The following is a 14,900-nucleotide window of genomic DNA, read 5'->3' as shown; positions in this document are numbered from 1 at the left end:
TTTCGGTGGCCTGAAAAACAAAATAAATGAAACCTCTTTTACTAAAGTACAAATGACATAACGTGTTTAAGTTGGCTTCATTGTTTGACCTCATCATTTGTAGGTTGTCAGCACATTTACAGTAATGGGTCTTACCACAATAATTGCTACAAGTGGCCACAACAATTGGATTGAATAGTTCACAGCTGAAAGCACTTTATGGATAAAAACACATCAGCATTTAAAATGGAAGGACTTTGTGGGTCTGTTTTGTGTGAGAGTTAGACAATTTAGCAAAGTGTTGTAAATTAGATGTAAAATCGACCAGTAATTGAGTTGCTATAATATATACTAAATTATAAGTCTGGCATTATGTGGTAAGTTTTCTGCACTGTTGAGCGATTTAAGCACACTTATGTGAGAAAATGTGCTCTGTTTGGTCTAGTTTCAGTCTAGGCACGCTCAACAATATAAACCCTAATTCGATGATCGCGCATGGGCTCAGAGCTGGGCCTCTTGCCAGTTCTCACTTCATATGAAGTACGTCCATATGCCAAAACAGGGCTGACCACCTGTTAAGATACCGAAAGGTCCAGCAAAATTTCGAGAAGCAAAATTAAAGCGGGCCTTAAATGTGGGAATGCAACATATGCCGGAAAGATCTGGTGCAGTGATGTGTCATGGAACATTGATAGCACGTCATCTCTCTGGGATACCTTAGCTAAGGTGTTGCCTGCTCTGATGAATATATTAATTGTTGGATGAGGACATATACAATTATAACATTGACTGCGATTCCCAGTGCAGACCTAGCCAAACAAACAGAAAGAGTAATCTCTCCTATCAGAGCAGGGAAACAAACAAGTCGATAGCAGCATAAATTATGGAACGGACTTAAAGTGCATGTTAGCACAAATAAAGACATACCGGGTTGGCTGTCTGTGAGAAACAAGTATCGAGTATGTACCTGTCCTAGACACGAGTCGCTATCAGCTTACCTACTGGACAGGACGCTTGGTACAACAAGCCAAACCCCACCCCTGCAAAATTTCTGAGATTCTGCGATACTAAGACTCACTAGGCTTAACCCTATAAAGTGTTTAAAAAAAGAGTAATATTATGAATCGTTTCATTTTGTAATTTTGGGGTTAGCACCACTTTTGTAATGCCAAACATTACAATCAATGTGAAATACAAACCCTGGTAAAAAACAGTGTTAAGAGAGATATCCTGAAATACATCAACCAATGAACCTAAATTAATCATTTCTTTTGATATGGCTCTTCGGTGTTCACCACTGAGAACAAATTATTGAAACAGATTTATTCAGGTACAGGAGTCCATGCACTTTGCAACAGTTCAATTATTGATGTGCAAAACAGAAACAAGTCTATGCCACCGTAAATCAAGTATAGGCTTCATGTTTCATGATTTGTTGAAAGAAAACTGACATTTCAGTGCCAACTAGACTTCACTGTCTATTATGAATATAGTGGATTGATCCAGGTTATGTAATCGTGTATATGTGGCCCTAAGTATTTGGCTTCAAGTCCATTGCATTAGATAATAAAATACTACATCTAATGCGCTCAAATACATGCACGTGCAAACAAATGACTAGTCATTTCCTCAAAACTCACTGTTTTAAGAACACAGTTCTAGCCATGTCTGTGATTAACTAGCTGTTTCCAAAGTGATTTTAGTGGGTGAAGATTTCACAGGTGTCCTAGCAGAGTAACCACAGGTGTAGTAAATCAACTCTCACACATACTTTAAAATGTAACAAACATCTTTTTGGGAAATGTTGTGGGGCAACAGTAAAACAATTGTCATATCATACTTCCATGCCCTAGCTGTTTAAAACACACTTTGCAATACAAAGGCTTGGTGTGAAAACAAAATCAATCTTTAGAGCCGCCTTGTTAAGGGAAAAATTGACAGAAAACTCAAGTCAATAAATGACATTAGAGTGCTCACTGATGAAACTGACAAATGCAGCGACCCAAACTCAAGTCATTCTATACAGTATATCTACAGATGAAATATAGAAATCACGAACTCATTACTCTAACTGAAATATAATGAAAAATTCGGACAGTACTATTTTAGTTGCTAGTCAATAGAAATCAATAGCAGTCTTCAAAATCACTTTCAGTTATGTAAGTCTTTTGTTACATCATTATCAAAAGCCAGCCCTTCATGGCAAGTGCTTTAGGAAGTGACATCATTTCTCATCAGAAAACAACAGCACACATGTCAGTAAGTAGCATATATTTGTTCAACAAATTGGTATATGATATTTTGATTGTGTATACGTGATTATTGTCCTGTTTATAATTAAATGGCAATTGGACATATATTGGTAATAGATTTGTGAGTTTTCTAATGTTTTATGGTGCTAGCTGGATTTTCTCTTTTTTTTAAAAACAGCTTTTAACAAAATTACAGAAATGGTTGTATTTTCAAATGCTGGTTACAGAAAATGATTTGTCACATGAAGTTGTCACATTCGTTTGAACGAACTAATTTGTTTAGTTCTTTCACTCCTGACAGATTTACCTGTATAAATAACTACACTAAAAAATGCTGGGTTGATTTTAACCCATTGGGTAAAATGTGAACAGAACAAACCGTTGTGTTATATTAGTCGTTCCATTGTTTTCAAAGTTACAACACAATGACAGTATATTTATTATTTAAAAACACAGCATAGCATAGAATGTGCCATTTATCCGCGCGCGCTCATTTATATTTAGCGCGTCTCATTGACACGCAAGGAACGTCACGGCGAGAGATCAACACCTCGGACAGCGTCGCCCGTCAAAACGCGCCAAACAGGCATTCGTGGAATCTCCCATAGGAGAAGCGCACAGGAGCGCGCACGGCACCGAGACGTTTGTAAATGAATCATTTTGATTGGGCGAGAGCGCGCCTTGGAAACAAGGGCCGTGTGTTGATGCGCACGGCAGAACGTCCATTTCGAGGATGAATCAGAGGGGAGCAGCATCAGCATCCCAATCGCATTACGATCCACAGCATCAGCCGCTCCGACTGACTATCAGATGTGCACGCCCTGCGAACAAGGAAAATAAGGAAATCTGCGCATGGGGGCTCTCGTTTTCCCTTTCTGGAAGCTCCATCTTTCTTTGAACGTGGCAAGGGACCATCTCGGTCCGTAAGGGGGATGGTGATAGTGAACTTCAAATGGAGAAAGATGCTGGCATTTCCCTCTGCTTTTCGGCCAGTATTGCTATTTTGTTTTTAAAACGCCGCGCTAATGGATTCTTCTGAACGCTGTATTTGGGATGGGAGGCGGTGTCGGAACATGTCGATGAGAAAATGCACGAGGAAATGACCATCAAGTAACGGTGATGCCTCCGATGAACAATAAACGAAACTATACGATTGCGAACTTCCACCTATATTGGATTATGATGTTATTATGCTGAAGGATCCCGGACTGTGACTCTGTATCGCAGTGATGCTGATGGTGGTGTTTTTGTGAAGTGCTATTTTGCATCCTCCTCCTCCTCTCTCGTCCGTGTATCCTGGCTGTGGATTGTTCGATCTCTTTCTTTAGACCTGGGACAATGCATTGATGGCCTTTCTTGTAAAACCATAGTCTTATTAGGCTATTATCATCCTCGCGCCGTATGATGATTGTAACAGCACCTATTATTATCAGTCGTGTTATTTGGGCGTTCGGTCGGCGCTGACAGGCACATACAATGCCATCAGACCGAAAATAACAAGGCAAAACGGTGTCCAGAGATTTGAACCAATTACCTTTGCTTTGGACACTTTCCTCTGAGTCGTCAGGGTAGCAACTGGGTTTCTCGTAAAATACGTAGAAATAACAGGCCTACGAGGAGCGACGGCTAACAACAACAACAAAACAACATATAACAATAATCATTTCTGGTAAACAATTTTGCAATTTCACATCAGCCACACAACACACACATGTAGTCGAACATGTTTAAGAACCGGATACGCATGTTTTTTAACGAACTGAAGGTGCTGGTTTTCATGCGATCCGGTTCTAGACGGCCCGACACTGTCGCAGACCCGAACAGACCATCCAACGCTATGAGGGGGCTCGGGATGGGCGGCTGCGGATGGCCGCCCTTTGTCGACTGCTCCAGCCGCGATGACGAGGAGGAATACTACGGGAGCGACCCGAGGCCCAGGAGCCTGGCGTTTGAGGAGAAAGACCCGAAACTGCAAGCGGGCCTGGACGCGGTCAGCCTCGCCAGCAGCACCGCCAGCGGGATGAGAACCCCCCAGTGTCGGATCTGCTTTCAAGGGCCTGAGCAGGTACTTGTTTTTTTATCCGATACGCGTGATTCGACCTCTCTCTCTCTCTCTCTCTCTCTCTCTCTCTTTAATACATAATATTATATCTCAAAGGCAAATTGAAATGGCACATTATATTGCCCTGTCCATACCGCACACATGATTCAAATGAATTACAGGCTGGCGCATATAATCACATTAAGTCATCTTGTTCTTTGTGCTTACTCAGGACTTATGTAAATAATACACACTAACATGAGCACTATATTTGATTACAACAAATAGTAATGGCAACAATTGTATTACTTGGTATTCGCGTAAGTGTGTTTTATCACGAATCACAAAAAAAAAGGGAAAGTAATGTAGCCACAAAACAATTATATATAAAGTAACTGTTGTGACTATCTGTACCTTTTCCTTATCCAAATGTAAAATGCATTGTGATATATAAAGCAACCATAACTGATCAGAGATTCATTTGGGAAGCATTTGTAGTCGGGTTTGTTTATCTCACCGTACCACTAACATAAACAATGTATTTTATTACAGAAAAATACTAATACCATCAATTGTTGTCCACTTGTATTGCTTAGTATATAACCTTCAGCATTATTACAGCAATGCAATGAATTACAAAAATAGCAAAAACAACAATAAAGCGCAAAATAATTCAATATTAAGTAAACATACGTTTTTTTACAAAGTAAATGGACCACTGTGATATAAATAAACCACCTAATTTGTCATAAATAACCAGAAATGTGTTTGCATGGAGGGTTTGTTCATCTCACTGTACTGCCAACACGGAACAAAGACATTGATCACGTATAGGGCAACACGTGTGATAATAATTCGTTTCTCTGTTGATGGGTTTACAGGTTGGAGGCTGTCGATGCACATGCTCAATACGTACACCCGATTAACATCTCTATCGCTTTTCATGACTCAGAGGACTCCGTGATGCTCTGTTTAGAAATGTGTAGATCATAGTTTGGTTGCTGCATTGCATTAGGTGGCGTGAAATGTGTTTAATTACCATGCAAAGATAGTTATGTTCATACATACAGAGCATGAACAACATTCACATGGTCTAAAATACTTAAGTTGTGTGTCACAAACAAGGCTCAGTGAAATTATATAATGGTTTAATAAGCAGTGTTGGGTGTAACTAGTTACTAAGTAATTATTTGCTGTAATTTAATTACTTTTCCCTTGAAAAGGTAAAGTAAGGGATTACTCTTATTTTGTCTGTAATTTAATTACAGTTACTTCTGATGCAATTGAGCTAAATACTGTGTAATGTATAATGTATTCAATAGTGGAAATTACATCAAAATTATAAGTCTAACTTTAAAATGTATGCTTTATTGTGTCATTCTCACATTTGTACACGTTGGTCAGTTAATAAGAATAATTTCAGTAGTTATTGAATGAATTAAATACAAGCCATTTCATGTCTATCCTTGAATCAATTCTAATCAAGGTTGATATAGGATATAGAATGTAATTAGTAATAAGTAATTAAATACTTTTTGGAGAGAGTAATTTGTACAGTAATCTAATTACACTATTGAATATGTAATTTGTAACTAGTAATTAATTACTTTTTCAGAGTAACTTACCCAACACTGTTAATAAGAGGACTGTATATTACTTTCACATTGATTCAGAATAATTGCACTGCACCCTGCATAAAGACACACAATTTATTTGTAAATTGCCAAGATGCTAGCAAGGGTTAGTTCATCCAAAACATTAAAATCCATCATTTATTCATCTATTGTTGTTTCAAAAACCACGTTCTTTCTTACGTGGCACATAAAATATAGCAGAGATACTGTAAATGTGGAGACTAATCAATGAAAGTGAACGGAGACCAAAGCTGTCGTTCTCTTAATGTTCTCAATTGAAATTTTTGGTGAACTGTCCCTTTAAGAGATTCATCATTCAATGTAGTCATACCTCAACAGAATGTAAGCAGACTATAGCGGGGTACTGATGTCAGTCTCTCTATTGTCCGATGGGTGACTTGGTTGACATGTCATCCGATGAATCGCTAGGCATTATTACTGAAAGCGCACGAGTGTGTGTAATCAGACGCTCGCGGACGCATCAGCACATGTTTGTGTTTATTATTTATGGGCCGAACACGGGATGGATGTTTGGTCAGCAGCCAAGCTGTGCGACGACAGATGTGCAGAACCTGTAATCCAGTCCTGCTTCAAGTTAGCCGTAGACATCAGCTAATTTGGAAAGGTGTTGGTGATGTAACACAACCCATATGGACGTCCATCTGATTATGTCAGCCTCAGTGTCTTTTTCAACGCGAGATGCGGTTCGGTGTAAACCTGCTTCTCAGGTACATTTAGTGAGCTGCTGAATGAAAGTCAGGCATTTAAAAATCTGACAGTATAAGTCATACATAATTACTATTTTTGTTGATACAGTGAGGTCTTAGAAATGTGGATTTTTTTATTTAAACCTGGAAATAAAATGGAAGCAAATTTGTAATGTTATTCATATTTACATCTTTGTTTATGTTGAAGCACGCAAAATACCTTTTGGGAACGTCTCAAATCATGATGAAATATTATTTGCACTTATGCATTTGGCAGATGTTTTCATTCAAAGTGCTCTACAGTGCATTCAATCTATATTTTTTTAGTATGTGTGTTCCCAGGGGATCGAACCCATGACCTTTCTGTTGCTAACGCAACACAATAAACCATTTAAGCAACAGGAACAGAATAAAACGGATCATCAGGGTTTGAATGAACTTGTTGAGTACATATGCGAGTTCAAGTTGTCATTTAAGCAAAAGGAGGACATCAAAAACTCTGAAACGTGTCCAGTTTTCAACTTAACGTTTTACTCAAATTGCTGCATAATTTGCCTTTCAAATTGTGTTTTAAATAAAAAATGCACAAAAAAGCATTTTTAAACTTTTGGAGCCAAATCATCAGTGAAGAATAACCATGGGACTCAAGAGATGAAAAATCAATCCTCGTCCGATCTATCAGATCTGATTTGTTTTGATGCAGTTGCAGTTCACATTTAGTTTTAATGCAGGAAGCACAATTTGCGCTAATTCTAACATCTCTTAACTCACAAAGCTTTTGTTAGTGATTACTTTGACTTGACCGATAATTACAGATCTCGAGATGTTCTGCTTTTTACGTTTAGTTTTGTGAAATGAAATCTGACCTTAAATCTCGGATAACACAACAAGAAGAGAACAGGCTGTACTATAAAGCACAGTGACTCATCTCTGTCCACTTATTGTAACAGCCGTGTATTGTTAACTATAGAGAACAATTTGAGTGAAATTTACGTGAACTTCAGCATTTGGTACAGTATGTCCCTCTTTTGCTTTAATGACAGTGTGCACTCGAGCCGAGCTGGACTCCACCAGCTTTATCTTCTAGCAATGGAAAGAAGGAAATCTGCCCTTTTTGTTTAAACAATGGTGTGAATGTTTACATCAGGGTACAAATCAGCCTGTTGGGGTTTATATGAAACACCAAACGGCTGGATGTACTGTACAGTATCCTGCATGAGTGAATGACTGCACATGAAATATTGATTTGACATATTTCTATAACAAATTCCAACCGGATATGAGAAGAGTGATACAATCAAGATGAGAGACTGACCAATCAGAATCAAGTATTGCAGATAAATGTAACACATTTTCATAAATAACAATGTTACAGTATCAAATACACATTGTGTATTATCACAATTGTTCCTTATTATCTTTATTTAAATTACATTTTAAAATCTCAGATCTTTGTAACCCACTGTATATATTTGACACACTAAACTCCCCATTCGATTTCACTATTGATTCAGACACCAAATTGACAAACCGAGATGAAGAAATTGAGATGAGCACACATATATTTGTATTACTTCTCGAAATCAATAATGATTATGACGCCGGAGGAAGTGAAGCGGTTCTCATTCCAGTCACATCTCAAAATTCCTCTTGCATTTAGACACTCAACACTGTGTACCACAGTTAACCAATCGATGCAATTAATGACCACAGATTGCGTTCTTGCTGTTTTACTCTCTTTTCTTCGCTGAATGCTGCAGTCCCTTCGGTACGTCTGAACCCATTCACGCTTTCCTTTGTTTGTAGGCTTTCTCTAAAGATTACATCAATCTTACGGTCGTGCGTCTCGCCTCCCCGGTTCTTCATCCGTGTTCTTTATACTTCACTTGTTATTCACCTTGTATGCATTGAATCTGTAGCTGATGCATGCTTTTCCTCAAAATACACCCAGCACGCTCATCGCAGGGCTGCTGTTTTGCTGGATGCCCCTGTGAAAGATATAAGGCTGTCTTTTGTTTTGTTTTGTTTTGTTTATTTGTTGGTGTACATTTTCCATTCTATTTCGAGCCCGCGGTGGGTTACTGAAATTCACTCGTGCGTTCCCCGTAGTGTGATCACGAATTTTACTCAAAAGATACAGCGGTGCCTTTACCAAACTGTTTAAGGGATAGTTCACCCCAAAATTAAAATACTGTCATCGTTTACTCACCCTCAAACCTGTATGACTTGCGTTCTTCTGCAAAACACAAGAGAAGATATTTTGAAGAATGTCGGGCAACCGAACAACGGCGGTTAAAAAACATCTACAAAATATCTCCACAAAATCATTTTTACGATTCCAGTAAAAGTCGTAAAATTGCATTTTCTTGCACACTTCACCCTGAGTGTTCAGAGCGTGCCTCACTCCGCAGGTGCATCAGAAGTGTGTATCGATCGAGCGTCTGGAGCTGTAGAGGTGAGGATAACTCACGTGTCTTTTAACTGCATACTCTTCAAATCCTCGAGCGCACTACACGCGCTCGTAAGTCTGCAGTCTAAAGCTCACGTCAGCAGCAGCGTGCGCGCGGTGCTCCCGATCGATTTATCATTTGTACCGGTGGACGCTTCATGACTAATACCTCATTTACGTAAATCAAGTTCAATCGTTGACCACAACACTATCTGAGGGGCTGGACGGCTTCCAGCCGTGAAGGGTTATTGAGGTGTGTGTCAGATATTAACTGAAATAGAAGACGTGCACTTACCCAGGGACTCGCTTGTAATACTGGCTTCGGAAGTCAACGGATGACACAGAAATGTAATGCACAGGTGTGTTGTAATCCTACTGGTTGTTCATTTGAGGCCTACATTCTTAGCTCATGGAATCGACATCTTTGTGTGTTAGGCACCTGTGGAAAAAATAAACACATGTAGAACTGAGAAACTTGTAATGCATTTGGCATATGCTTTTATCTAAAGTGACTTTCAGTGCATGACATGATATTCATTTGATCTCATTTAAAGGGACAGTTCGCCCCAAAATGTTTTTTATCATTATTTATACACCCTTCAAACTTGAATGACTTTTTTCCTCTGCAAAACACAAAAGAAGATATTTTGAAGAATGTCGGTAACCAAACAACATTGGCCCCCATTGACTTCCATTGCATGGACACAAAACCACCGAGACATTTCTCGACATGTTATCTTTTGTATTTCACAGAAGAAAGAGTCATACATAGGTTTTGAATGACATGAATATTCAGTAATGCCACAATTCATTATTAATCCATCAAGCTATGATATGATTCGTTAATATCATTTTCCCACACACACACACAGCATTGGATACAACAAAGAAACTGCTAGCTAACTGACTCATATACATGACAGCTAATGAATCATGCACACAAGAGACCCACAGAGACGTATAAGCATTATCAAAGTAAACAGGGTCAGTATTGATGTTCATTGCATTCTGTTCTGCCCTGTCTGCAGGGGGAGCTCTTGAGTCCGTGCCGCTGCGACGGCTCCGTCCGCTGTACTCACCAGCCCTGTCTGATTCGCTGGATCAGCGAGAGAGGCTCTTGGAGCTGCGAGCTCTGCTACTTCAAGTACCAAGTTCTGGCCATCAGCACCAAGAATCCACTGCAGGTAAACCATTAGCCGGTTCCTCAAGCTGTGAAACATCTGGGTCAGGGCTAAGCATTGGCTAGCATCTTTATTTATAGTCATCTAGCAGCACAGCAAAGCCTGAGAACGGTTCTTCTCTCGCCGTGTGTTTCAGTGGCAGGCCATTTCTCTGACGGTCATTGAGAAGGTGCAGATCGCCGCCATTATCCTGGGCTCACTCTTCCTCATCGCCAGCATCTCGTGGCTGGTGTGGTCTTCTCTCAGCCCATCTGCCAAATGGCAACGCCAGGACCTACTCTTCCAGATCTGCTACGGCATGTACGGCTTCATGGACATCGTCTGCATAGGTGAGAAGCAGAATGTGGTGGATAAATCAAAGATGTTTCCATGTTATTTCTATATAGCTGGTTTCAGATTAAATGGATTACAAAGACGAAGTCATCTTTTGTAAAAAGGACATTGAGGTTTGTGCTAGCTCCCCACGAAATACTGTAGTTTCAACGTCACGCGTGTCAAACATGATTGTTGTTGTTGTTTTTATGCTGCTACAGCCTTTATTAAGAATTGACTAGAGACAAATGATCCATTTATGAAAGCTAGCTGAGCCAAATGGGAAAAACATATGTAGGTGTTGCCAGTCACTAGACTAGTTTTTACAATATTCATATAATACAATTCTTCTATATCACTATCTCCTCACAGGTCTTATAATTCACGAGGGCTCGTCGGTGTATAGAATCTTCAAGCGATGGCAAGCTGTTAATCAGCAATGGAAAGTACTGAACTATGAAAAGTCAAAGGACTTAGGAGACCCGCTGAGTTCGAGCAGTAAGGCCCGCACGGGCTCCCGCAGTAACCCGCACGGGCTGGCCAGCGGCAGCAGGGGAGGTCAGCGCGTGCGCAGGTTTAGAACTATCCTCAACCACCACTGCGGCTACACCATCCTCCACATCCTGAGCCAGCTGAGACCCAGTGACCCGAGGCTCGGAACCCCCACCAACCGCGAGGTGGTGATGCGGGTCACGACTGTATGAGACTGGATATGGCACGAGATCAGAGACGCAAATGTGTCCAGCGCCTTTCCCGCAAAGACAGTGAATTGCCGAACATTGCAGCGATGCCGATTTTCCATGGATATGTCTCGCTCCGGCTTTTAAAACAGACATGCGCAAAGGAGCGAAACGCGTAAAACGCTGGCATCATAACGCGATGTATTCCCGACTCGGTGAGACTCTCTCATGAGCTAACACACTTGCATTTTTAGTTCGACTTCCTCGCTGGTGTTGTTTTTTATGAATACGGTTTTTAAAACGTTTTGATTTTCTAAGGAAAGGCGGAACGAGTGACATCGAGGTGTGAAGTTTATGGTGACTCGTATGGACCTACCGTATGTAAATGATGTTTACGGATGCTTTTGGCGCGACAAGAAAGCCAACCATAACCAAACGATCACTGCACACGGGGAAACGAGATATGAATTGTTACATAATAAAATGTTATCAGAGGGGAGGGTGCAATAACACCTAATAAGATTATACACGGAGAATAAAATACGTAAACGTTTAAAATAATTTGATCTTACCTGCAATAAAGAATCCTGTACATTTGACAGTGAACTTTGCATGAGGGTAGAGTTTTATGCCTCTTCGACACATGGACATGATGAATTTGTCTTATTCAGAATGGTGCTCGTTTGAATAAACACTACTAACTTATTCATCCCGTTTGTGAAATGCATCCTCGCGCAAAAGGCTTTTGTATGTTTGTGTGTCTGAAACACATTTCCAAACACGCTAAAGAAACAGCTACAGCATGTTTTGTGCGCATGCGTCCGAAAACATTTACATATTTTGCTTTATTTTAAATGTGAACGACATCATTTGAAGCCACAGAATCATCATTTTATGAGAATACCGAAGCCGTCTGTATTTTAGAGGACGATTCATAACACCTGACAGCTGAAAACACAATATCAATTATTCTCTTCTGTTATTCTGTCTGTTATATCAAGACGTGATTCTGCTCCATATTTATCCACACTGGGATAAATGATAGATTTACTTTAAATTGTCTTTTATCCAAAAATGAAAATTCTGTCTTTATTTACTCACCTGTTTTGTTTAAACCCCCGTATGTTTCGCTTTCTTAAAAAACACGGTTGAATGTCGACGAGCTGTTTTCTTCCCTACAATAAAAGAAAGCAGATACACTTTCAAGCTAAAAACAGAATAAAACTAGTTCGTGAATATCTTTGTTTCAAGTCATGCAAGCCGTTTCTTATGGGAGGCAAATCCTGCCAAATTTAAATAAATAAATTAAACGATGAAAATGAAAACCAGATTAGCAATTTCATTATACACAACTGCGTGCACAATATGTGCCAAAATGAAAAATAAAATGAAATTATTTTATTTTCATTTTTACACTGACAATGCGTTGTACCTGTCAAATTGAAAAAGAAAACACAATTGGTGATTTGACATTTCATTTTCACTAAAATCTCGAGGCAAGACTGCCAATTTGAAAATGAAAAGGCAAATGTGAAAAATAAATTGTAAAAACATTTTTTTACAAAGGTTTTATTAATGTTCACGCAATAATACTGACACAATTCAAATTAAAATGTAAACTTTGATTTTCATTTTATTTTCTCTTCTCTTTTATTTCATTTTCGTTTTCATTTTCGTTTTCTTTTTCTTGTTCACGGTCATGCAAATTACATGTTAATTAGTGGGTGTGGACGAGCGTCTGCATTGCTGGGAACGCCCACAAAAAAACGTCATATCCGTTTATTCGAACGAACGTGTGTAGACCTTGTCAGGCGCTTGGCCTTAGCGTTTTGTAATGATGACGATGACTGTGCCTGGTGCAATACCGAAAATTGTTGTGTGGTGTTGTGCATCTCTGATAAGTTAACAGACGAACAAACTAAAGCATCGGAGAGCCCGTATCTCTAGCGTGCCCTGAAACATGCCGGAGCGCGATTGTCCCCACTCCGCCGCTGACCTGCGCTCACACTGTACATTACCATCCGCACCCGAGCACGCTATCATCATTACACTGTGACTGCTTTTAAGAACACATAAACAAAGCGATCTTTCTCAGCACAATAGAATCCATCGTAATGTTCGGTTTGAGGTTGATAAGATATGTTTAACCTCACGCGCGCTGTGCGCAGACCAATTCGCTTATGGTATCACGAGAGCGGCTCATATGTGTTTAAATCAGCCCGTACTTCATTCATTATGATTATGAGCCAATCGTTATACAAAGTGCTGCACTATGTTATGAATGCATGTTTTAAATGATGCGCCTGTTTAAATTACTTGAAGTTCAGCTGTCATGGCAAAAAACATCTAATACCTACAACACTTATAAGTGCAGGCCTGTGTCACCTGTGGGACAAAAAAAAACATTCGAATCAATTAATAGTGCTGTGCGTATTAGATGTTTTTTTGCCATGACTAGTGCTAAAACATGCTGGCCATGAACCGCACACGGTAAGTCAAACTAAGTCATATGTCTGTGTTTTGTTGGCAATCGGCGTGTACGTGCATAATGTACAAAACACGAAGGGATCAATGCGATGATGTGTTGCTTGCTCGCGCTGTCGTTCCGTCCCCTTGCCTGCCTCCAGCAGCTCGCCTTTGTCCGGAAATAATCGTACAGCTGTATCTCTCTTTTATAAATTTGATCAAACTAAATACTCTTCGAAGATACGACGTATGCAATACCACTGTAGGCACTCAAGATGAATGAGATTGGCAGAAACTGCGTGTTACCTGAACTTTAAACTTGTGAATGTGAGCAAATGAACGTTGTTGACTGAAAATCTCCATGTTGGTGACACAAAGCTATTTTACAGGTTTTGAACGATTAAAGGGTTGATTACAGAGAATTTTAATTTTTGGTTAAAATGTCCTTTTTTTCAATGAAGAAAAGCAATTTTCCACTAGAGGCATAAGCAGTTATGTTAGCCTTAGCCTACAGTATATGGACTCTGAATTCATTGTAAACAACAGGTGCATTGTCTTTCATATAAATGACAATATGGGATTATTTTATATATCTATGAATGAGCCATTTGCAGTGTTTACACCATCTCAAGTATAGTCACCCATGAGAAACAACTTTACAGTGTTAAATTTGCGAGACAAACAGAATCCCCAGGCCATGTCTTGACCTTGATCTAAAGCTGTTTTGTTTTAGCGCCTCATAGATTATCACTTCTGCTCGAGGTTACAACCACAAGTCTCCTGGGCGCCGGTATCATTGGGTGGTCCTTGCAGCGGTCACAGCGCTGCAGAGGAGGACGCCCGTCACATATATTCACTTGGCAGATGTGTGTCAACACCAGGACCCCGCCGTGGGTGGCTGTCACAAACACATACAACTGAAGACCCAAACACATAAGCACTGAGTATCTGCAGTGTTTGAAAGCCCGCAGGAGAAACATGCTCTGCAGTTTTAATACCGATCATGTTGTGTTTACTCCTAATTGTTCATGTGAACTAACGATGCCCTGTGAAGTGTTTGTTCATCATGTGATCATGCTTATGCGACCGCTATAGGCCTGTGGTAAAGCGCACTACATGTAGGAAGACAGAGTTACAAAAAAACGCGATTGTTTAAATATACAATAATATACAGGAAGATAAAATAAATCACATTTTCT

At 39.7% G+C, this 14,900-nt stretch overlaps 1 protein-coding gene across 2 annotated transcripts; it reads left to right on the top strand.

The window, feature by feature from the left end:
• The first annotated feature begins 2,824 nt into the window (after nucleotides 1-2,824).
• On the top strand, nucleotides 2,825-12,817 carry marchf9 (membrane-associated ring finger (C3HC4) 9). 2 transcript variants are annotated; one of them, XM_057363368.1, is made up of 5 exons: nucleotides 2,826-3,900; nucleotides 4,026-4,296; nucleotides 10,091-10,246; nucleotides 10,380-10,572; nucleotides 10,928-12,817. In XM_057363368.1, exons 2-5 carry the CDS (start codon nucleotides 4,069-4,071, stop codon nucleotides 11,257-11,259), a joined length of 909 nt encoding a protein of 302 aa, XP_057219351.1. In that variant the 5' UTR covers nucleotides 2,826-3,900; nucleotides 4,026-4,068; the 3' UTR covers nucleotides 11,260-12,817. The 2 variants fall into 2 exon arrangements, with proteins under 2 accessions (XP_057219350.1, XP_057219351.1); XM_057363367.1 differs by having other exon boundaries at nucleotides 2,825-4,296.
• The last annotated feature ends 2,083 nt before the right edge of the window (nucleotides 12,818-14,900 follow it).

This window comes from Triplophysa rosa, linkage group LG21 (genome assembly GCF_024868665.1).
Source record: "Triplophysa rosa linkage group LG21, Trosa_1v2, whole genome shotgun sequence".
NCBI lineage: Eukaryota > Metazoa > Chordata > Actinopteri > Cypriniformes > Nemacheilidae > Triplophysa > Triplophysa rosa.
The sequence above is the reverse complement of the archived record's forward strand: the minus strand, read 5'-3'. Positions and strand labels throughout refer to the sequence as shown.